The sequence below is a fragment of the Asterias amurensis genome, chromosome 10 (genome assembly GCF_032118995.1).
Source record: "Asterias amurensis chromosome 10, ASM3211899v1".
In the NCBI taxonomy this organism is placed as follows: domain Eukaryota; kingdom Metazoa; phylum Echinodermata; class Asteroidea; order Forcipulatida; family Asteriidae; genus Asterias; species Asterias amurensis.
Window position 1 is genome coordinate 6,588,191 of NC_092657.1, and position 22,866 is coordinate 6,611,056.

At 40.4% G+C, this 22,866-nt stretch overlaps 3 protein-coding genes across 5 annotated transcripts in view; 2 read left to right on the top strand and 1 right to left on the bottom strand.

The window, feature by feature from the left end:
- On the top strand, nt 1-876 carry LOC139943456 (uncharacterized). Its single transcript, XM_071940267.1, has one exon. The coding sequence runs from the start codon at nt 1-3 to the stop codon at nt 874-876; it is 876 nt and encodes a 291-aa protein (XP_071796368.1).
- A 2,721-nt stretch (nt 877-3,597) lies between these two features.
- LOC139943032 (uncharacterized) lies at nt 3,598-12,508 on the bottom strand. The gene is made up of 2 exons (XM_071939847.1): nt 12,371-12,508; nt 3,598-9,111 (listed from the first exon to the last, which is right to left on the bottom strand). The coding sequence occupies exon 2, from the start codon at nt 9,079-9,081 to the stop codon at nt 7,306-7,308; it is 1,776 nt and encodes a 591-aa protein (XP_071795948.1). The 5' UTR covers nt 9,082-9,111; nt 12,371-12,508; the 3' UTR covers nt 3,598-7,305.
- An 871-nt stretch (nt 12,509-13,379) lies between these two features.
- The window catches only part of LOC139943033 (oxysterol-binding protein-related protein 11-like), a 31,208-nt gene continuing 21,721 nt past the window's right edge, over nt 13,380-22,866 (top strand). For 2 of the 3 annotated variants that reach the window (XM_071939849.1, XM_071939850.1), the window contains exons 1-5: nt 13,380-13,533; nt 15,317-15,342; nt 16,552-16,660; nt 18,604-18,654; nt 19,570-19,731. In XM_071939849.1, coding sequence (XP_071795950.1) covers nt 13,423-13,533; nt 15,317-15,342; nt 16,552-16,660; nt 18,604-18,654; nt 19,570-19,731 — 459 coding nt within the window. In that variant the 5' untranslated portion in view covers nt 13,380-13,422. The remainder of the gene's footprint in view (nt 13,534-15,316; nt 15,343-16,551; nt 16,661-18,603; nt 18,655-19,569; nt 19,732-22,866) is intronic. The other variant, XM_071939851.1, reaches the window with a different exon arrangement.

Below are 22,866 nucleotides of genomic sequence, written 5' to 3' on the forward strand. Positions count from 1 at the left end.
ATGGCGAATTATGGACAGCCCCGTGTCATGCTGTGGATAGTGTGGCGTTCTTGTTCCACGGCTGTGCTTCGCTCGATCAGCCAAGCTGACGGTGGAGTCTATTACTACGAACCTTTCTTATCTGCGGCTTACGAAGGGCCTGATAGCGTATTTCTAAGGGGTGAACAAGATGAAGAAACCGTCGGCCTTCCCGGTGCAGATCTCGCCTACAGTCCATCGGTTAATACCTTTTCCTGGGTGAAGGACACTTTGGAAGGGCAACACGAAGGAGCAAGGTTCGTTTTGGTCAAGGATACCCCACTTTCATTGAAGTTGGCTGGGCGTGACTGGGATACCATACCACAGGGATATCAACATACCTTTCTAATTCGGAACCCCAATAAGACTTACCCGTCTCTGCAAAGGGTCAATGAAGAATATAAACCACCGGGCTTGATGGACGAGACTGCGGTTAAAGACTGGCAGGACGAACAGTTGGAAACCATGGGAGGTGACTTCAAATCCATCTCGGATCTCTACGACTACGTCACAGATAACAACCTCGACCCCAACCCTTTCATCATGGATGCCGATGATCTGATAGCTTACCCTGACATAGTGCTAAAGGCGTACTGCAGAGCAACGGGGATACCGTTCAGCATGAAGATGGTCGAATGGGAAGACAACGGTCAGCCACCCAACGTCAAATGGACCACGTGCCAGTCTCATCTTCAATATTTCCAGTGCCTTCATCACAGTAACGCGATGAAGAGTAGAGGATTCACAAAAAACATCCAGGCTAAACCAAGTACTGCGCTCCATCCAAAGGTAGCTGCAATTATTCAGCGAGAAATGCCGTTTTACAACAAAATGTACGGACAGCGCTTCATTCCATAGACATTTTGACTAACTCTATCAATAATTAAAGGGACACGTCGCCTTGGATCGGGCTAGTTGGTTTATAAAAAGTGTTTGAAACCGTGTTATAAAATGCATCATTATGGCTAGAAATGTGTTTTAAAAGTAGAATATAATGATCCACACAAATTAATATAAGCCTCGAAATTGCGTGGTTTTTCTTTAACTTGGTGAACTAACACCTTTTTTTTGTGGATCATTGTATTCTACTTTTGAAACAACTTTCCAACCATATGAATGTAATTCATAATAAAACGGTTTACAAATGCTTTTCATAGACCAACTCGCCCGATCCATGGCATTGAACGTGCTACTTTAAACACACGTAAGCGGTCGAGGTTCTATAATTATTGATTTACATGTTCTTGTTATGCTAATATATAACTAGAAAGATCTCCTTATCCACTCATCACCACTTGTCCCACTCACTTTTGAGTAAATTATAATATATTTATAATACTACCTTCCACCCCAAACTACCCAAACTTCCCTCAATTCTCAATAATAACATGCCTATACTTCACTCCTCCAGCAGGTTACACTCAGCAATCCCCGAGGTTCCCATGGTTGCATTCCGCCGCCCTAAGAACCTTGGTGACATACTAGTCAGGGCCAAACTTCCCCCAGGTACAGTCCAAACACAACCCCCGACAGATATACTGGGCTGTCATAAATGTACCCGTTCCAAATGCAGAACGTGTCTGCACATTAAGCCCTCACTTAAGGTGAAGAGTCATACCACTGGCTCTTCATACAACATCAAGCCCGACTCTGAATGTAGCACGTCTAATGTAGTCTATGTCATATCATGTAAGAGATGTGGGCTACAATATGTGGGAGAGACTAAGACCAAACTAAGTCTTCGCTTTGCGAATCATGTCTCTTCCATAAAGACTAAGAAACCGTACCCAGTCTCTATCCACTTCAACAGCCCCAATCATAGTGTCAGTGATGTTGAACTTCTGGTGATTGAAGCTTGCAATGGTGATGACACACACCGCAAGAGTAGAGAATCACACTGGATTCACCAACTCAAGACAGTCAAACCCTTTGGACTTAACATAAACACTGGTGTTAAATAACTTCTCATTACCCTCAACTTCACTTCGGCCTAAGAACTTATATGTTGTATATATTCTGTACATTAAGTATAAATTAATCTTGTTTAAAGTTGTTTTTATAAATTCATCACTGTAACTATCTGATGTAAGTAACACCCCCCCCTTTTTTTCCACAGGTCCCTCATACCTATTTTTAAAATCATCATACCTTTGATCTTGCTATTCTTATTAATTGACCATTGTGAGTTGCATCATGATGCAACTTGCTCTCTAATCCTACCCTTTCATGTCTCCCTGCATTGTTGTCGAACAATACATTTACCACTTTTATGGTCCAGTAACCCATCCTTTCATTCTAAACATCCTTTGTCCTCGCCACTTCACTCCTATTGGTTCATTGCCACCAATATTGTCTCTGAAATAGAAACTTTGATTGGCTGTTATTTTCCCGCTTCTTTCTGGATCCTTTCCTTAATCCCTTTCCCCCTCTCTTTTTCTATAAATGGATATGTATTTGTTTGTACTTGTTTTATGCCTCTGAAGAAGGTCCGGATTGGATCGAAAGCTAAGGCCATCTACCCTATTCATTATATTTATAATATTGTAATATATATTGTAATATTATTTCATATATAATGAAAACGTGTGGGCAGGACACGGACATTTTCCCCAAACTTATGATTTTTTTATACCAATGTCCACGTTAAACATATCCCGATTTCACTTGCTTGCTGTGGTTTCAAACTTCATTTATTGCATTAACTTAAAATACTTATTCTTAAATTTAAATGTTCACGTGTAGATTTAGGGTTTTGGATTGACTTCATCGTCGCTCGCTCCACGAAGTCAAAATCATACATGGGTTGTTTGCCCAAAAAAAGAAATGGTAAACAAAATTATTAATAATGTTCAAACTCAAATTACTTTTTAAAATTTATTTATAGCGTATGTTTATTCCCTTGTAGCATTCTACCTCCATGCTTGTAGTAACTGTGTACCTCAGTATCCAATTGGTTTTAATAATGAATATATATTACATTATTATTAATATTAATTTCATTAAGTTGCAGTACCTTATGGTGGTTAATAACAACATTAGTAAACGACGCATCAATTGCCATGACTTAAAAATTCAATAAATAACCTAAACTAATTTCGATTTGCTTCGTTGTCTAGTTGGACACATTTTTCGTTGATAGTTGCTTTTCTTTTGTATAACCTTGACAGCCCCTGATGATCAACTTTGTTTTTTCCTGTGTTCATATATTCATCTTTTGTTTTCCTTTAAATGGGAGGAAGAGGTCCGTGTTAAAGGAACACGTTGCCTTGGATCGGACGAGTTGGTCAAAACAAAAGCGTTTGTAACCGTTTTTTTATAAAATGCATATGGTTGGAAAGATGTTTTAAAAGTAGAATACAATGATCCACACAAGTTTGCCTCGAAATTGCGTGGTTTTCCTTCTACTGTGCGAACTAACATGGTCGGCCATTTATGGGAGTCAAAATTTTAACCCCCATAAATGGCCGACGTGTTAGTCGACGAGTTAAAAGGAAAACCACGCAATTTCGAGGCATGTTTGTGTGGATCATTGTATTCTACTTTTTCAATATCTTTCTACCCATATGCATTTTATAAAAAACGGTTACAAACGCTTTTCAAAGACCAACTCGACCGATCCAAGGCAACGTGTTCCTTTAATTGGTTGGTTCTTTTAAATGGAACCTACAGAGAAATCAACGCTGATATGGATAGTAATTTCTAATAAATAAAACAATCTTTGACGCATGGTTTCTATTCAAAATGTTTACAGCCTTTTTGATTTAATTATTTTCATGAAATTCACAAAGCAGATAGAACGAGATCAGATGTGTTTTAAGTATTGTTTTGTTCGGGTAGGGAATTCAACGGAAACCCTGGCAACCAATGCCTATGGGCCAATACAATTTATCCAAAGACCAGTCTTCAGTATCACCATAGTGATTTGTATAATGACATCACATTTGACTTGGCAGTTACGATTGAATGGCAGTTTTAATACGATCCATCTTAGATCTTTATGAAATCGGCCTCTGGTCTCCTTATTTTTTTTTTCACAACTTCCCTTTGCAAAATGAAATAGCCTAGCCCTCTCAAAGATGGAAGTCCATACCCTGCTTATTTAAAATATAAATAATAACCAGGAAAATGAAATATTCTAAAACTATACACTGCTGTTTTAAAGCCATTATACACTTCTGGAACAGAAACAAAAATAAAAGTTCACATATTTACAAATAACTTTTACAGGGTTTACAGAAGGTAATGGTGAAAGACTCCTCTTGAAATATTAGTCCATGAAATGCTTTACTTTTTGAGAAAACATTAAAACAATTATCAATTCTCGATATCGAGAATTACGGACTTATTTTAAACACATGTCATGACACGGCGAAACGTGCGGAAACAAGAGTGGGTTTTCCCGTTATTTTCTCCCGACTCCGATGACCGATTGAGCCTCTATTTTCACAGGTTTTATATTTTATATAAGTTGTGATACACTAAGTGTGGGCCTTAGGACAATTTTACTGTTTACCGAAAGTGTTCAATGGTTTTCAAGGCAGTGGACACTATTGTTAATTACTCAAAATACTTATTAGCACAAAACCTTACTTAATAACGAGTAATGGGGAGAGGTTGATAGTATAAAACATTGTGAGAAACGGCTCCCTCTGAAGTGACGTAGCTTTCGAGAAAGAAGTAATTTTCCACGAACTTGATTTTGAGACCTTAGAATTAGAGTTTGAGGTCTCGAAATCAAACATCTTAAAGCACAAAACATCGTGTGACAAGGGTGTTTTCTATTTCATTATTATTTCGCAACTTCGACGGCCAATCATTCGAGCTCAAATTTTCACAGGTTTGTTATTTTATGCATATGTTGAGACACACCAAGTGACAATTACCAATAGTTTCCAGTGTCTTTAGAGCTCTTGACACCTTTGGTAATTGTCGAAGACAGTGTTCTCACTTGATGTATCCAAACATGCATAAATGACAAATATGGAACATTTGGAATCATTTGTCATCGAAGTTGCAAAGGATAATAAAACATATTTAAAAAAATGTTGCACAAATTTATGTGATTTCAGATGGCTAACAAGCCTTTCAGGCCTGAAGTATTTTTACATATGAGTGAGAAATTACCACTTTCTCAACAACTATTACTTCAGAGTTAGCCGTTCTCACAATGTGCTAGCAACAGCTCTCCATTGCTCGTTGTGCAAGCTCGTTGTGCAAGTTTTAAGCCAACATTGATTACACTGTCCCATGGGACTTTAATTTGGTCTCACAATTACAAAAATAACACCCGAGTGTGGGTAATAAACACAATCTAGCTGAATTGATGATAAGGAGTCAAAAGAGGGCGCTATCAGGAGAAGTTTAAACACAGTTCTCAGTACAGTGGACAAAATCTCCCTCCAGAATATCTATTCAGATTTAAAAAACATTTATCAAGCACATAACAAATATTAAAATATTAAAATGTTATATATATTTTTTTATTTATATGTTTCTAGGTCTAGATACTCCACTGTTTGAGTAGGTACTCGTATATCAGAATACTCAGTGTTCAAGTCACTTAAACCCTACTAGTCCAAGTACATTTGTACTGATATTCAAGTACTACTAGTTCACCCTAGTACTCGGCAATACTTGATACTCGACAAAAAAGAACTCGACTACAACACTAAATGTAACCTGGTGATTTCAATTTTAGAATTTCTGAAAGCTATGTTATAAATGCAGAGAATGCAAGAAAACTGAAACAGTTTCCCCCAAATAATAACCTAATTTATAGTGCGCCAAATACAGATAACACTGTTAAAGGCAGTGGACACCATTGGTAATTAATCAAAATATTTATTAGCATAAAACCTTACTTGGTAACAAGTAATGGGGAGAGGTTGATAGTATAAAACATTGTGAGAAACGGCTCCCTCAGAAGTGACGTAGTTTTTAAGAAAGGTTATTTTCTGCAAATTTGATTTTGAGACCTAAGATTTAGAATTTGAGGTCTTGAAATCAAGCGTCTGAAAGCACACAACTTCGTGTGACAAGGTGTTTTTTCTGTCATTAGAACCTCGCAACTTCAACGACCAATTGAGCTCAAAATTTCACAGGTTTGTTATTTTATGCAAATAATGAGATACACCAAGTAAGAAGACTGGTCTTTGACAATTACCAATAGTGTCCAGTGTCTTTAAAAGACCCATGCCAATGTACAATCAAAAAAGAAACGCACTGGAACCTTTGGTAATTGTCAATGGCCAGTCTTCTCACTTAGTGTATCCCAACATGCATATACATGTAACACAAGCCTGCAACATTTGGAGCTCAATTGGTCGTCGAAGTTGCAAAAGAATAATTGAAGAAAATATCATCCTCGTCGCACAAGTTGTGTGTTTTCAGATTCTTGAATTCGAGACCTTTAATATCAGTGCCTTTAAGTGAGAATATTTTTACTGAAGCTATGAAGAACCGTTCAAAATACACAATACAATGTTTAAACAATTATTATGGGAATGAGCAAGAATATTAGAAAAAAAGATTAAAAGTTCTAAAAAGTGAGGCAAGGCAATATACATGCATTCACAAAGAGAAGCTTTCTATACAGAGAAACACTATTGGTAACTACGTGTGACAAGGGTGTTTTTTCTTTGATAGTTATCTCACAATTGCAACAACCAGTTGAGCTCAAATTTTCACAGGTTTGATATTTTAAGCATGTTGAGATACACCAAGTGAGAAGACCTGTCTGCGGTCAGTCGACTGTGAACCATGTTTGTAATTGTTACACAGATAATGTAAAATAGAGGTGGGGTCCATTTCCAAAGAGTGTACATGTAAGACTAGTCCTAAGTAATAGGAACAGTCCTAGGCCTGGGAGTTATTAAAAACTTCAGGCAAGTCCTAAGTTACTACAAGTAACTCATCCTACCTCGAGATAAGACTAGTCTTAACTCTTTGTGAAATCCACCCCTGGACACACTGTGTGTATTACAATGTAGTCGTATTACAATGTAGTCTACTGTTGTACTCAGTACTATTGTTGTACTACTGTTGCTCAACGCAGAGTCCGCTTCGCAGGTCACTGCTTTCGTGCCAAACACCAGGTCATTCCTGACGTGTTATATTGGAGACTACCGTGCCCTAATAGAGGACCTCGACCACTCAACTACATCGATGTGATCGGGAGAGATACGGAGTCTGAAATCGTGGACCTTCCAAACATGATGAGGGATAAACACCTCTGGCGTGACGTTGTGCATGGAATCTCGGTTGCGACCGCTAAATGATGATGATGACTCAGTCTTGGTGATATATTTGAACTGAGTTTTCAGCGGCTACTATCAAATGACCGGTAGATGTGAGTGCCATACTATGTGGCTTATTACATCCCTTGATGATACAACCAAGGTAGTTACCATCACCAGGACTGTATTGCTGGATCTCACCTGATGATTCTTCAGTTACAGCAACGTAGATGCTACCGTCCTCGTCACAGCACAACCCATAAGGCAAACCATAAGGCAAACCTGAGTGATTGATATCAACTGAGAATATCACTTCACCATTGCGGTCTACTGACACCAACTTCTTTTCATCTGAAGTAGTGTAGATGAGTTGCTGTTTGGAGAAAGTCAAGTTTGTACCGACCCCTCCAGCATGGATGGTTCTGATGATGGATCCATCTGCACTGTATAGTGAGATCACATCTTGGTTGTTATTAAATCCTACTGCTATCAGATTGTTGTTATCCACTGCAATGCACGAAGGCATGTTGCTCGAAAATCCACCTAGTTTGAACTCAGAGAGAAGCTGATATTTCCTGTTGTAAATCTTGACTAAGTAGTTACTCTCTAGAACAATGAGCTCGTCATTCTTGTTTATAGCCACTCTTTTTGGACGAGACAGACCTTTTATTGGTTGCACTTTCAGGATGGATTGAGAGTTACCTGCTGCTGTCATCAAGCTGCGATTTTGAAAATCTGCCACAACAATATCGCCATTGGAGTATGCAGCAACATCACATGGAGAAAACTTCACCATTTGGTGTTTACCCTTCATATATGTCATCAATTCCTCTCTAAGAGTCCATGTCTTTCGCGTATAGTTTCCAGGAGGTTTCAAAACCATTTGTCTTTCATCAGCTGTTTTCAGCACCAGTTTCCCTAGAAGTTTCTGACCATCTTCAAAGTCCATAAAAGCCAATGCATTAGGGACTTTGTTTGGCTGGATCTGTGTGAATTTGTTTAGGTCTAGCAAGAGTTTCTCTACGGGCTCTGGAATCTTGATGTCTTCCCCGAGACTCATGGTGCTAACCTGATGCTGCTTACGCTGTGCTTTTGTCACCACTTTGATATTTGTAGCGTGTGCATTTTCAATTTTCTTGACTCTGTCTTTGTAAGTTCGTTCTGCCTCTTGTACCAGTTTCTGCTCCTCACCTTTGATCCTTGCAACTGCTTTGGCAATCTCCTTATCAGCCTTCTCAGAGATTTTGTCTTTGGTGCTGGCAAACATTTCATCTAATGTCTTGCGGATCATATCTAAGTCTTGTACAGCAATGTTGAAAATGTTGACACTCTCTCGTACTTTTGCCAACTCATCATTAATCTGTTGTCTCCGTTTATGTAAAGCCTCGCTAGGTTCAATAACAGGGTGCAATCTGTGGTCTCTTGAGATGCAAGTTATGCATACCATCATTTTGCATGTTTCGCAATACATTATCAGATCCTGAGTATGCTTGCTACATTTAGAAACATCCCCCTGACCAGGTCGCTGATTCTGTTGTCGACTTTCCAATCGATTTATTTCGTCCACTAGAGAAGTCGACTTGAAGTCAGCACGCAGATCCGCAACTCCCTTTTCACTCAAAACTGTCTGAACTCGACACACTGGACAGATTAGCATTTGAGCGGGTGGGTCCTCTCTCTGTGCGAGTTGTTGAAGGCATTCCAGACAGAATGAGTGAGAGCACTCCAACATTTTGGGCTCCTTAAAGCGGTCAGTGCAGATCTGGCATTCCAGGTGTCCCTCACTGATCTTTTGTAAGACTGACTCAACTGTTACGCTTGCAGCCATTTTGATGGAAAGAGGGCTTGAATTATTCACCTGTTATTTGAACAAAAAAGAAATTTTTCAGTCTTTTATCAGGCTTACATTATAATGCATTCTATTGTCATTCAAATTTTCTTGGGTATTGATTTAATAATCCAATGATAAACAAAGACAAGAGAAAGATCAGGGGAGGATTGGACTGCTGTTTTTTGTCCTCTGAGATGAGTAGAGGGGGAAGGGCCATCCTCCTGAAGTCTACTCTGAGAAGGAAGGGCAATGGACTGCCCTCTTGTTGCCCGCTTAGGGGGGACGGGACTCTGATGTTGCCCTCAGTAGATGAAGGGGGCTGCACTCCTGTACTCTTAGTAGAGATAAGGGAAAGGGACTGCCCTCTTGTTGCCCTCTAAGTAGAAGGTATTGGACTGTCCTCTTTGTTGCCCTATGAGTACATGTTACATGTAGGTAGGGCAGTGGGCTTTCCCCCAACTAAGAAAATTGAATAATTCAGGAGGACTGCCCTCTATAATAATAAGGGTAGAGGGGAATACCCTGTTGTTACCCCTCCCTGTCGTAAATATTTCTGGAAGGGCAGCAAGGCCTGCCCCCTTTATGCCCTCGAAGTAGTAAACACAGGATTAGATAAATTGTAAAGGAGGCAGAAGGGGGACTGCCATCTTATTTTTTCTTTCTGAGCGAGAAACAAGGATGCAGGACTTCCCCTCATATTGCCCTCGTGAAAAAAGGAGGGTGCGCATGAAATGCTCGTCCCGACCCTCTCGGAAGGGCACTGTGGACTGACCTCTTGCTGCCCTCTGAAGGGCAGAGGATTGCTCACGCTGCTCCCAGGGTAGAAGGACTTGTCCATACTTTTCTCTGAATGGGGTTTGACAGTAAAGGAATTTATAATAAAAAAAATCTGGAGAGGGGGGGAAGGGGTCGTTCATTAGCAATTTGTGTATGAAAGTGTGTAAGAAAATTTTAGCAGTTTGCATTAGATAGGGCCTAATGTATAGTCTTTTAAACCATTCACATCAATGGACATCAAATAACGTGTCACAAGAATATTACAATTTTTTTCTTTGCCCATTGTTAGATTGAACAAACTAAAAAAGGCACACGATTACTAGATTCAAGAACGACACTTTCAGTACCATTGTTACAATTCTGTCTTCAATTTTGCATAACCACAGCCATTGTCGGTCTATTGCAAAATATGGCCTGTTACTGGTTTGGCGGGTCAAAATGAAATGGGAAGGAAATCGGAACACTGTTTGATGACTATTATGTTAAATTTTATGATGTTAATGTAGCGCCATCGTCCATCGGCACACACCGGTCCGATCCACTCCGGATACGGAGTGGACGACTGATTTTATGGGGGCTATAATAATAAATATAATGGTGACCTTTATACTTAATGTTCTTCCTGATGTGCATGTGGTGCCTTTTTGAATGTTGTGTATATATAAACACCCACCCAGGAGGTTTCTTCCCTAGACCGTATGCATTAGGCCTGGGCGAATTATTCGAATATCCGGTTAATGGCGAATAGGTTTTCCTATCCGTAACCGCGAATGCCTTTTTTTTCTTAACCGGATATCCGCATAGGGCGCGAATAGCTATTTATAAACCGGATAGTTCTGTAATTACAACCGAGTAACCGGACATTCTTTAATATCCGAATATCCCCGGACGTCGGGCGACAACTGATATGAATGATTTGTCTGAATCCTTATGAAACTTCTATTAAGACAGCATAAAACAGCATAAATTAAGTATTAAACTATGCTCACCTCCATGAAGAGTTAAAACAATGACATTTCTGACGTAATTTGTTCAAAGATTACAAAAGTTTTCCTTCACGTAGAGTCAATCACGATCAAAAGAAAAAGCAAATCGCCATCTTTAAATTAGATCCGGTCATTTTTATGAATGAACCGAGTGACACTGTCTAAAACTAATATCAATCCGCCCATGAGATCTCATTCACAAACGAACAGCGCCCTCTAGCGAAAAAAAAAATCTTTTTTTTTTTTTTTTTTTTTAAAGCGCCCTCTAGCGGTGAAAAAACTATTCGAATATCCGGTTAATTTCGGATAGTTGGCCAGCGGTATCCGAATAACAAAATTTCACTATTCGCCCAGCACTAGTATGCATGACCCAATAAGCAATAATCTAGCTCGGTTTAACACAGTCTACTGTACACCTGTGCGCGTTTTAATGCCAAACCATGATTACACCTGCAGCCGATTTCACAAAACGCTACAGTGTAGGTCTAGGATTAATCCTATTTCTCGGGTTGGGACGAGCAATCACAGGTTCAATGCATCATAGCGGCTGAATAAGGAACTAGTTAACTCTTTCTAATAAATCTAAGTCCTGAGATTAATCCCAAGTTAGAAAGAGTTTGTTGAAATCGACCACCCAGGCAACTGACACTGCATATACGCGCATACTGCATGATGAGACCTCCATCTTGAAAAGTCAACGATCATTAGACATTGGCCTATCATTCAATTAATAAATACCTTGGATGGCTTCAAGTCTCTGATTGGTCAAAATCCAGTCATGTGTGGGAGTGTTAACGGCTGGTGGTATAAAGACCGGCTTTGGAAAATAGCGAATAAGTGGCCACTAAATCAGCATACATTGTGTAAACCTTGCGCGTTGCACTGTATCGCATGCTTATTTATATCCATGATAGTTTCATTGCAACTTCGCGCACTTGCGCGTAAACGCGCTGAAAATTTATCGATTTTGAGTGCGCGCGTGTAACAGGTGCGGGCGTATAAACTAATGCTGAGCTCATGTGCGCGTTTTAATGCACAAAGAACAGCTATCGTCCAATCATTTGCCTCCTTTTACCCCAGTGAAGGATCGCTGAACAGATCATTATTTAAAGTCACTGGTCTCAAAGATCAGTAATGTGATTACAAAAACGCACGAAAGAGATGGGAACCATCATCAGCTCAAGGCCCATGAACATGTCTGGAATACCGCCGAGAGAAAAGTCACAAAATTTGGACAATTTTAGCCGTTTAATTCGCTAAAAAAAGTATTTATTAATGGTAATAACAGTGTTCAGACCCGGTCTTCACTGGGTGGTAATTACCTTGGTTGGTGGCTCGCCCTGTTAACGGACCTCACCTACGGACCTCGCCATCCAGCCACCAACCCGGTCATTACCACGCAGTGAACACCGGGTCCAACACTGTTAGTGTTAAATTAAGTGTTATTCCCTAATTATCATTTCTAAGAACATGCCATGAATAAAGTACAAATATAATCAGAAAATGGTGTAATACGGACTTACTTGTTGAACTGTGACAAAGTGAGGCTGGTCGACACAATTTACAGCATAAATCCTGGGTTAGTGGACCTTTGAAAACAGCGGCCAGCATCAATGCAGAACGCTATTTCCTGAGTCGAGTGTTACTGATTTTTATTGCTGACATTATGGGATTCCCCGTTTTTATAAGTGAGCGCAATAACCGAAATGCACAAACTCTGCTCAATACCGGGATGGGCCTGTGCAAGCTGCCCCGCCTTATAATTTTTATGGAGAATTTTCCCTGCGGCTCCATGTCGGAGTTTTCTGCACAATAATACTTTCTGTGGCAACTTGGGGACACACAGACCATGTACAGACAAACAACACACTAAAAACCGACTACTAATGTTTTCTTCTGCGAGTAAATTGTTAGCCTAGTCACAAAATAAAATAAAATTGGGAGGTGCCATCCAAAAGTTAGCTTAAAAAAATCATGATATTCATTAAAGACTCATTCTCGGAATTGAGCGCACAATCTTGATAATGTGATATAACTGTACGAGACTGCGCTCAACATACACAGCGCATGCTTGGCACGTGACAGTGTACAAGTGCGTATAGTCGACTAGACTTCATTTCAAGTCTGAGAAGGCGGTTTGTTGTCAACATCACATAGATTAGCTATCAAACGCCGCGCCATAATGGCTGGGTACCTTCAGGCTCCCCCTCCACTGTTTGAAGGCACGACCCCGCCCGCCCCTCACTGCGGAGCCTGAGAACTTTAATTGCGTATAGTCGACTAGACTTCATTTCGAGTCTGAGAAGGCGGTTTTTGTCAACATCAGACAGATTAGCTATCAAACGCCGCGCCATAATGGCTGGGTACGGGTCAAAAGGGCACTCTCAACCTTCCCCCTCCGCTGTTTGAAGGCACGACCCCGGAGCCTGAGAACTTTAGAGTCGCGGTTTCGAGAAGGCATACGTATACGCAGTACACACGCACGCAGGGTTCAACACGCCGGGTACCCGCAACTGTCGTGGTTTAACACCATTGTGTACGACTACATACTACCAGCTAAAAAAGCTGATCCAACATGGCGACCACCACAGACAACTTAAGCATAGAAGATGCAATAAAAAATGAAAACCTTGGTCTGTCTGAAGCAGAAAAGCTTAGACTGGAGTCAGTGTTGAAAAGAGCAAAGGTGAGTTTGATGCACAAACTTACTATAGTATTAGTATTACTAATTTTACTGACTGATCTGTTGATGACTTTGACATTGTTTTAACTTTTGTGAATCTCATCTTAGTTCTTACTTTAAAAAAAAAATGGTTGTTTAACTTTTTAACTTTTTGCCAGCTTTCTGTATCTAGATTCCTTAAATTATTTTACTGTGTAAAAGATTTTTGATTTTTTTTTTTTTTTTTTTACTGTGTAAAAGATCTCTGATTTGTATAAATTTTGTCTGGTCTAGATTTTTTTTTTAATTGTTCTTTTCCAGCGCCTTGAGGCGGATTCTTTTTGCTATTGTTTTTGCGCTTTATAAATTTCTCTTTATTATTATTATTATATTATTATTATTGTTGTGTATGGTCATGGAACATTAGCTGACTAAAACTAGCATTGCTCAAGGCAGTCGCATTATTCGCTCCGAAAAGACGTCGCTGTAAACCCACCCGTATACCCTGTGCGTGGTGCGTGCGATCACACCGCATGGCCCACCCGTACACCGCATGGCCCACCCGTATACACACTGTCACATCGTACGACTACTGTTTCCACTGTGCACACAAGTCTTCCGCACTCATACCACTAACCGCGCATGCGGAGGCCGTCAGGCCGACAGCCTTGTCGGGTCTGTAACTTACGGGTTTAATGTGTTGTATTGAAAAATTTCCACTTGTGGAAAAAATTGGGGGGGCTCTCGGATATGCTAGTATGCAGCCCATGAATATGTATATCTTTCGTCAGCCCTATCAGACAACACAGGATGTGAGGCAAACGAATTATTCATTTTGACGTCCAATCACGCACGCCTATCATGCTCGCTGAGCGTCCGTAGTGGTCAGTGGTGGTGTGTGATGTAGACATGTCTCGTCTTTAGCGGGCATTATGGTAATGAGCTGACCGTGGGAACTCTTCGCTTATTATAGTAATGAGGTCAGTGGCTTCAACACAGACCCTACATAGCTGTCGGCCTGACGGCCGACGCATGCGGATAGTGTACGGGGGCATCGTGTCGTGCGATGTTACGCTTAGTGAATACGGGTGGGTTTTTATACTGTTATACAGCGGCGGTCTTTTTTCGGAGTGAATAATTCGACTGCCTTGAGCAAGGCTAGACTAAAACTCACTCACTGATCGATCGTTGTCGCTCACTCTCATCTGCACTTGCTGTGGGTCGCACTAAATACCGACAACTCACGACAACTCATGACAACAATTTTTAAATGTACTTTAATTTAACAGAACATTTGAACATAAGTCAACCCTTACATATATGCACAAGAGTCATATGCACCCAAATAATTTTCAAACTACTGAAGAAATTGTATTTTTAAAGGTAAAAAAAAGTTATTTGTTTCACTTTTCAGTACACACAAAGCAAGCTAAGAGTTAGGTGAACACATTCAGCTGGTTTATACTGCCGGGTGGCTCGTAGATAAGGCACCAACATTTTTTTATTTCTTAGCTGCATGTGAAATGGTGTGGACGTTGGCGAAGGATTCAGCTATCCTTGGCCACACAAGTGGGGCTAGGGGTAAACCAGATTCATATTTTAAAACATTTTATTTTTTAACTTGCGCGAACCGCGATACTAACCATGCTAACTTTCTTCATGATTGTATGTAGATTTTCTTTTCTCATAGGCCTTTGTCATGTATGTCGTGTGTGTATGTACATGTATGTGACATCTGACGAACAGAAATCTGGTACCACATTATTGGTTCGTTTTTAACCCTCATTTGTTGGTTTTTCTTTTTTAGGAAATTGACGAAGAAGATTTCTTCAGGTAAAGTATTGTGCGACGTGATCTCAATTATCTTTTACAAGTCCAACCCATTCCCTCTCCCTGGACAAGTAGGCCCTCTCTCATTACAGTGTACGTACATTGTACCTTTACTCCTGGAACTATGAGGTTCGTTCCGCTTTTGTCTCAACAAAGACTATAGTGGAACAAACCTCAAAGTTCTAGGAGTACATTTACATTGTACCCTCCAGCTAGGCTCAAGTTTGGGGTGCAATTTCAGAAGACCCACGGGCAAGGCTATTTTCATTTTGCAAAGGGCACTTCCAATTTGGAATTGCGATAAGTCTATGGGACAATTTTGAAGGGGCATCAAGGCCAACACATGGGGCAACAAAGCCCATTCCGCCCCTTTGTAATTTTAGGCCAGATGTAGCTCAAATTTGATTGTTGGATTCAATCAGACGCAACTTTTAGGCAATGAAGTTGGCATGTACTGTACTACAAACAAGCAGTAAATTTATAATGCCTGCGAGCCTCTTTGGGTGGTGTTAACAAAAAACTTATTTCTGGCCGGGAATTCTATGCATCAATCTGTTTTCATGATTGCAGTAAATACAAGTCATCTGATGTTGGCATTTACCATGATGAAAGTTTTAGAAACAACTACGAAAAAGGTAAAATTGTTCACAGGATCATGCTTGTAAGTCCACACTTAGGCTAATAAACAGCTTTGCACTTGGTCACTATGGTTTCTTACATTATGTACAACGTGTAGGGAACCAAACACTACCATGTAAAAAAAGAAACATGTTTAGCGTCCCCGCCTGCTTCCCTTTATGAGGCTGCCTCTTTTTTTTCTTTTTTTTTTATTAACGGAAAAAGAGATTGGTAATTTGATGATCTCAGCCAAAATTAAGGTAGGAAATTTAGCCTAGCCATTCTAAAAAAATGTGTCTGGCAGCCATTGGAAAAAAAAAAGGGCCATCTCTCTTCCTTTTCTTGTAATTTTTATTTTTTATTTAATGTCTTGTCTAACATGTTTCATCTTTGTATTGTGTGTTCGAACATCAGAAGAAAAAAAACATTGGATATTTTAAATTTTAAAAAGAATGGCGGCCATCTTGAAATTAAAAACCAAACCCCTCCTTCCTTTTATTTTAGAAACCTGGATGCTAAACATGTTTCTTTTGTTACTCGGCCTAATGAATATGGATCACAACTCATGAATACTAATGTTTTGTCTGTGTTCAGCAGTCATCCAATGCAAGGCACACTCAATAAATATACCAACGTTGTGAAGGGTTGGCAGAATAGATGGTTTGTCTTAGACCCACAGAAAGGATCCTTGGAATACTACGTGGTGAGTAGATAACTCTGCACTAATTACTTTTGCCTTAAAAATAAATCTCAATTTGCATATTGTGTGATCCAAATTATTAGTAGTTGTAAATAGACCCTTCCCATGAAATATGTAAATTGCACGTAGCGCGTGCGTACTAACGTTTTGGTTGGCAAAATGAGGGAACATCGCGCTGTTTTGTACATGGCTAATGGGTGCGTGACGCAGACGCGATTGCGCGTCTGCTTAGTGCACAACTCTATGGCGTTTGCCAACCAACAGGGTCTGTACGCATGCGTGAATGTAATTAGCTCATGATGGATATGTTGAAAACTTAATTTGCATATTATACTAGCAGGGCTTGAATTTGGGGTAAACTTCCGCAAGTCTGTGGGGCTTGTGGCTCAAAATACTTAGCGGACCAGAACTTATTTCACAAGGCCAGAATTTTTATGAGAAAGAGCTTTTGACCCAGTTCAACTTGTAATTTGTTTTTATTTGAACAGAAGAGCTATCTCATTTGTCTGTGTTAGTATATTTTTATACTCATCAGAATTGTATCAGTAGGCCTTCCACAATCATGAAGTCAACATTTGAGCATCTTTTCTTTCTGTTTAAAGGCACTGTACATGTTTGGTAATTGTCAAAGACCAGTGTTCTCACTTAGTGTATCTCATCATAAGCATAAAATAACAAGCCTGTGAAAATTTGGGCTCAATCGGTCATCGAAGTTGCGAGAAAGCAATGAAAGAAAAAAATACCCTTGTTGGACGACTTGTGTGCTTTCAGATGGAATAAAAGACTTCTAGCTAGAAGTCTTTTATTATTTTAGTCAGAAATTCCCTCTTTCTCAAAAACTACTTTACTTAAGAGGGAGTTGTTTCCCACAATGTTTTATAATATCAACAGCTCTCCAATGCTCGTTACCAAGTCAGTTTTTTTAGTTAATATTTGTTTTGAGTAATTACCAAACGTGTACCTTCCCTTTAAAAAAGAATATTATTCAGTTGAAAATCTCAAGACTTGTGAAATCATGAGATTACTGGCCAAGGCTTTACATTGTAAATCACTGTCCTCGGGCCGGTGGTCCAGTGTAAAATTGGAGCCTTGACTAAACTGTATTGACCCATTTCACCTGACGTCATCATCATAAAAATCTTGAATGCGCCATACTGGTGGGCAATTTCACTGTGCGTTTTCATATATAACTTTATGCATAAGCGTGGCAACAGTCGCCGCGTGTGACACGCGTGCAAGGGGTCAATAGAATCTAAATTCAAATACCCATGGCCAAAATAAATTTAAGAAAACTTCAGAAATATCAAACTAATTGTTCCCTCTTCAAATACATACGAAGAACTCCTGAAATAAATGTTAATTTGTGTGAACATTACATACTGCACAGTCAACTCTCCTACTGCTTGACCATTCAATATCATTCCCTGTGGTTTGAAATGATACATGTACTTACAATGCTAGCCTAAAGTGAAATATGGCAAATGCATTTAACAGTACCAATTAACCCTCCTACTGTCTGACCATTTGTCCTCTGTCATGACTGTGGTTTTGAAATGTATACACGGTACATGAAGCCTACAAACTTAAATGTAGTGCATAGCAGTACACAGTCAACCCTCCCACAGTCTGACCATTAAAAACTTTCCACTGTGCTTTGAAATGATTCATACACTATTAACATGCTCTCCTGCAAAATGATATTATTTGTTGACTGCATCCTTAAGTTCAAAGTATACAGTCAACCCTCCTACTGTTTGACCATTAATATTGTCCAATTTGGTTTGAAATGATAATAAACTACGCTAGCACAAACTGAGGCAGTTCTGGGAACATTTTTGTCTTCCAAACACAACCCCTGCAAATGGTTGGTCAAACATTACTGGCAATTTTTATCAAACGTATAATCTTTCATATAAAGAGATACATAATTTTGTTTTTGTTGACAGAATGAAGAATCAAGAAAAACACAGAGGCCAAGAGGTTCAGTTCATCTCGCTGTAAGTATGTAGCTCATTTCAAGGTCATATAGCCATCACCTGGAAATAAGGCCAGGGGGCAATTTCCAGGCCTGGAATTTCATCTTTGAAAGGGCAAGGCTATTTTCATTTTGCAAAGGGCACTTCAACAGGCCTTTTTGAGATATGGTGGACACGATGCTACAACACTATTTAGGTTTGGGTAAATTTGTGTGTATACAACCAAACCAAACAGTACACTATATATATCACATCCACCATACATAAAAAAAGCTCATTGAAAAATCTTAAATGCAAACTATTGAATGGGCACTAAGGGCAAGACCAGGGCTATGGACGCCGTGGTCTTCAATTCCAGGCCTGAACTTCATAGAGCTGCTGCAAGCAAAACCATTCAAAAAATTGTGCTTAATGCCAGAAAAATGTACTGGTAACCAAAATAGCGTTTGTGAGTGATTTCCAACTCATTTTTGTTTAGCAGAAAATGGTTCAGCGCTATTATACACATATTGACTGGCAATGAGGTAACTAGTATAATGTCTATTCCCCGAGGGACTTTGAGTGACCAGAAGAGGGAAATAGGCCACTCTTCTGGTCACTCATGGAATTACCGAATTACATGTATGCTAGTCAATATGTGTTTTTATAACGCAGCTCGGTCTTAAATGTGAAATAAGAATAGAAATCTTGAAAAGAAATGAACTTTTGTAGTTGCTATCACGGTTCAAGTAAAGGGAGGGAGCTGTAACCGGTCAGGCACTATTTTCAAAGACTAGTACCCACTCGAGAACTAGTTCTCGCAAAACACGCGGACGCCATCACTAGACTGTATTAGTTCATCCCACGCAACCGAGTTTCAGCCAACCAGAATACAGAACAAGCAGGAGGTGTGTTATAATGTTTACATGGTATTTTTTACTTTTTCTTTAACAACAGGGTGCAGTGATTTCTCCAAGTGACGAAGACTCAGTAACTTTTAATGTGAACGCAGCAAATGCAGAAGTCTATCGACTGCGGGCGATGGACGCCAAGGAAAGACAGTTTTGGGTCAGTCGGCTCAGGGCGGTGGTTCAACGCCAAGGAGAGGTCATCTCACAGGTATGTGATCTTTGACCTAGGCAGCTTAAAAAATGAGTCTTTACCTTGATAAGCTTAGAACCTTAAAGGAACACGTTGCCTTGGATCGGTCGAGTTAGTCTTTGAAAAGTCAATGATCCACTCGACCAATCCAAGGCAATGTGTTCCTTTAACTACACTGACTATGAAGTTTAGCTGGTGTCTATGACACTCCACACCAAATTGTTTATTTGAATAAAACTAGAATGCCTCACCCTGTTATCGTGAGGCCCACATTCTTCTGAATCCTACACTTTGGCAAGTGGGTATATAAGGAATTTAGACTGTCAGGGTTAGCTTTCATTAAAACATAAAACCTGGCCCTATTTCTTAAAGGCAGTGGACACTATTGGTAATTGTCAAAGACTAGCCTTCACAGTTGGTATATCTCAACATATGCATAAAATAACTAACCTGTGAAAATTTGAGCTCAATCGGTCGTCAAAGTTGCGGGATAATAATGAAAGAAGAAAACACCCTTGTCACACGAAGTTGTGTGCGTTTAGATGGTTGATTTTGAGACCCCAATTTCATAGTGCTGCTTACAGCCGTTTACTGTACGTACTTCCATTTCATAGCGCTGCTTACAGCCGTTTACTGTACGAGCTTCCATTTCATAGCGCTGCTTACAGCCGTTTACTGTACGAGCTTCCATTTCATAGCGCTGCTTACAGCCGTTTACTGTACGAGCTTCCATTTCATAGTGCTGCTTACAGCCGTTTACTGTACGTACTTCCATTTCATAGCGCTGCTTACAGCCGTTTACTGTACGAGCTTCCATTTCATAGTGCTGCTTACAGCCGTTTACTGTACGTACTTCCATTTCATAGAGCTGCTTACAGCCGTTTACTGTACGAGCTTCCATTTCATAGTGCTGCTTACAGCCGTTTACTGTACGAGCTTCCATTTCATAGCGCTGCTTACAGCCGTTTACTGTACGAGCTTCCATTTTATAGCGCTGCTTACAGCCGTTTACTGTACGAGCTTCCATTTCATAGAGCTGCTTACAGCCGTTTACTGTACGAGCTTCCATTTCATAGTGCTGCTTACAGCCGTTTACTGTACGAGCTTCCATTTCATAGCGCTGCTTACAGCCGTTTACTGTACGAGCTTCCATTTCATAGAGCTGCTTACAGCCGTTTACTGTACGAGCTTCCATTTCATAGCGCTGCTTACAGCCGTTTACTGTACGAGCTTCCATTTCATAGTGCTGCTTACAGCCGTTTACTGTACGTACTTCCATTTCATAGCGCTGCTTACAGCCGTTTACTGTACGAGCTTCCATTTCATAGTGCTGCTTACAGCCGTTTACTGTACGTACTTCCATTTCATAGAGCTGCTTACAGCCGTTTACTGTACGAGCTTCCATTTCATAGTGCTGCTTACAGCCGTTTACTGTACGAGCTTCCATTTCATAGCGCTGCTTACAGCCGTTTACTGTACGAGCTTCCATTTTATAGCGCTGCTTACAGCCGTTTACTGTACGAGCTTCCATTTCATAGAGCTGCTTACAGCCGTTTACTGTACGAGCTTCCATTTCATAGAGCTGCTTACAGCCGTTTACTGTACGAGCTTCCATTTCATAGCGCTGCTTACAGCCGTTTACTGTACGAGCTTCCATTTCATAGAGCTGCTTACAGCCGTTTACTGTACGAGCTTCCATTTCATAGCGCTGCTTACAGCCGTTTACTGTACGAACTTCCATTTCATAGCGCTGCTTACAGCCGTTTACTGTACGAGCTTCCATTTCATAGAGCTGCTTACAGCCGTTTACTGTACGAGCTTCCATTTCATAGCGCTGCTTACAGCCGTTTACTGTACGAACTTCCATTTCATAGCGCTGCTTACAGCCGTTTACTGTACGAGCTTCCATTTCATAGAGCTGCTTACAGCCGTTTACTGTACGAGCTTCCATTTCATAGCGCTGCTTACAGCCGTTTACTGTACGAGCTTCCATTTCATAGAGCTGCTTACAGCCGTTTACTGTACGAGCTTCCATTTCATAGCGCTGCTTACAGCCGTTTACTGTACGAACTTCCATTTCATAGCGCTGCTTACAGCCGTTTACTGTACGAGCTTCCATTTCATAGAGCTGCTTACAGCCGTTTACTGTACGAGCTTCCATTTCATAGCGCTGCTTACAGCCGTTTACTGTACGAGCTTCCATTTCATAGAGCTGCTTACAGCCGTTTACTGTACGAGCTTCCATTTCATAGCGCTGCTTACAGCCGTTTACTGTACGAACTTCCATTTCATAGCGCTGCTTACAGCCGTTTACTGTACGAGCTTCCATTTCATAGCGCTGCTTACAGCCGTTTACTGTACGAGCTTCCATTTCATAGAGCTGCTTACAGCCGTTTACTGTACGAGCTTCCATTTCATAGAGCTGCTTACAGCCGTTTACTGTACGAGCTTCCATTTCATAGAGCTGCTTACAGCCGTTTACTGTACGAGCTTCCATTTCATAGTGCTGCTTACAGCCGTTTACTGTACGAGCTTCCATTTCATAGTGCTGCTTACAGCCGTTTACTGTACGAGCTTCCATTTCATAGTGCTGCTTACAGCCGTTTACTGTACGAGCTTCCATTTCATAGAGCTGCTTACAGCCGTTTACTGTAGGAGCTTCCATTTCATAGCGCTGCTTACAGCCGTTTACTGTACGAGCTTCCATTTCATAGCGCTGCTTACAGCCGTTTACTGTACGAGCTTCCATTTCATAGTGCTGCTTACAGCCGTTTACTGTACGAGCTTCCATTTCATAGCGCTGCTTACAGCCGTTTACTGTACGAGCTTCCATTTCATAGTGCTGCTTACAGCCGTTTACTGTACGAGCTTCCATTTCATAGAGCTGCTTACCGAAAACTCATGACAAGGCATACTAACCTTCTGGTGCTCACTGTATGACTTAGGTACTTTTTGTAGAACACAAAACACAATGTCCACAGATTTACATTAAACTTACCTGATTTGACGGCCTCCCTTAAAGTATTACCGTATTTTCCTGCGGATAAGACGCGTCTTATCTGACTTTTTAGACCCCTAAAACATTGATGCGTCTTATCTTTCGGTGCGCCTTGTCTGCTGACAATTGATTTTTTTTATGATCACTGCGCGAAA

What these genes read in the sequence shown, in the direction of transcription:
- LOC139943456 (XM_071940267.1), top strand. Translation starts at nt 1, where the DNA reads ATGGCGAATTATGGACAGCCCCGTGTCATGCTGTGGATAGTGTGGCGT.
- LOC139943032 (XM_071939847.1), bottom strand. Translation starts at nt 9,081, where the DNA reads ATGGCTGCAAGCGTAACAGTTGAGTCAGTCTTACAAAAGATCAGTGAG.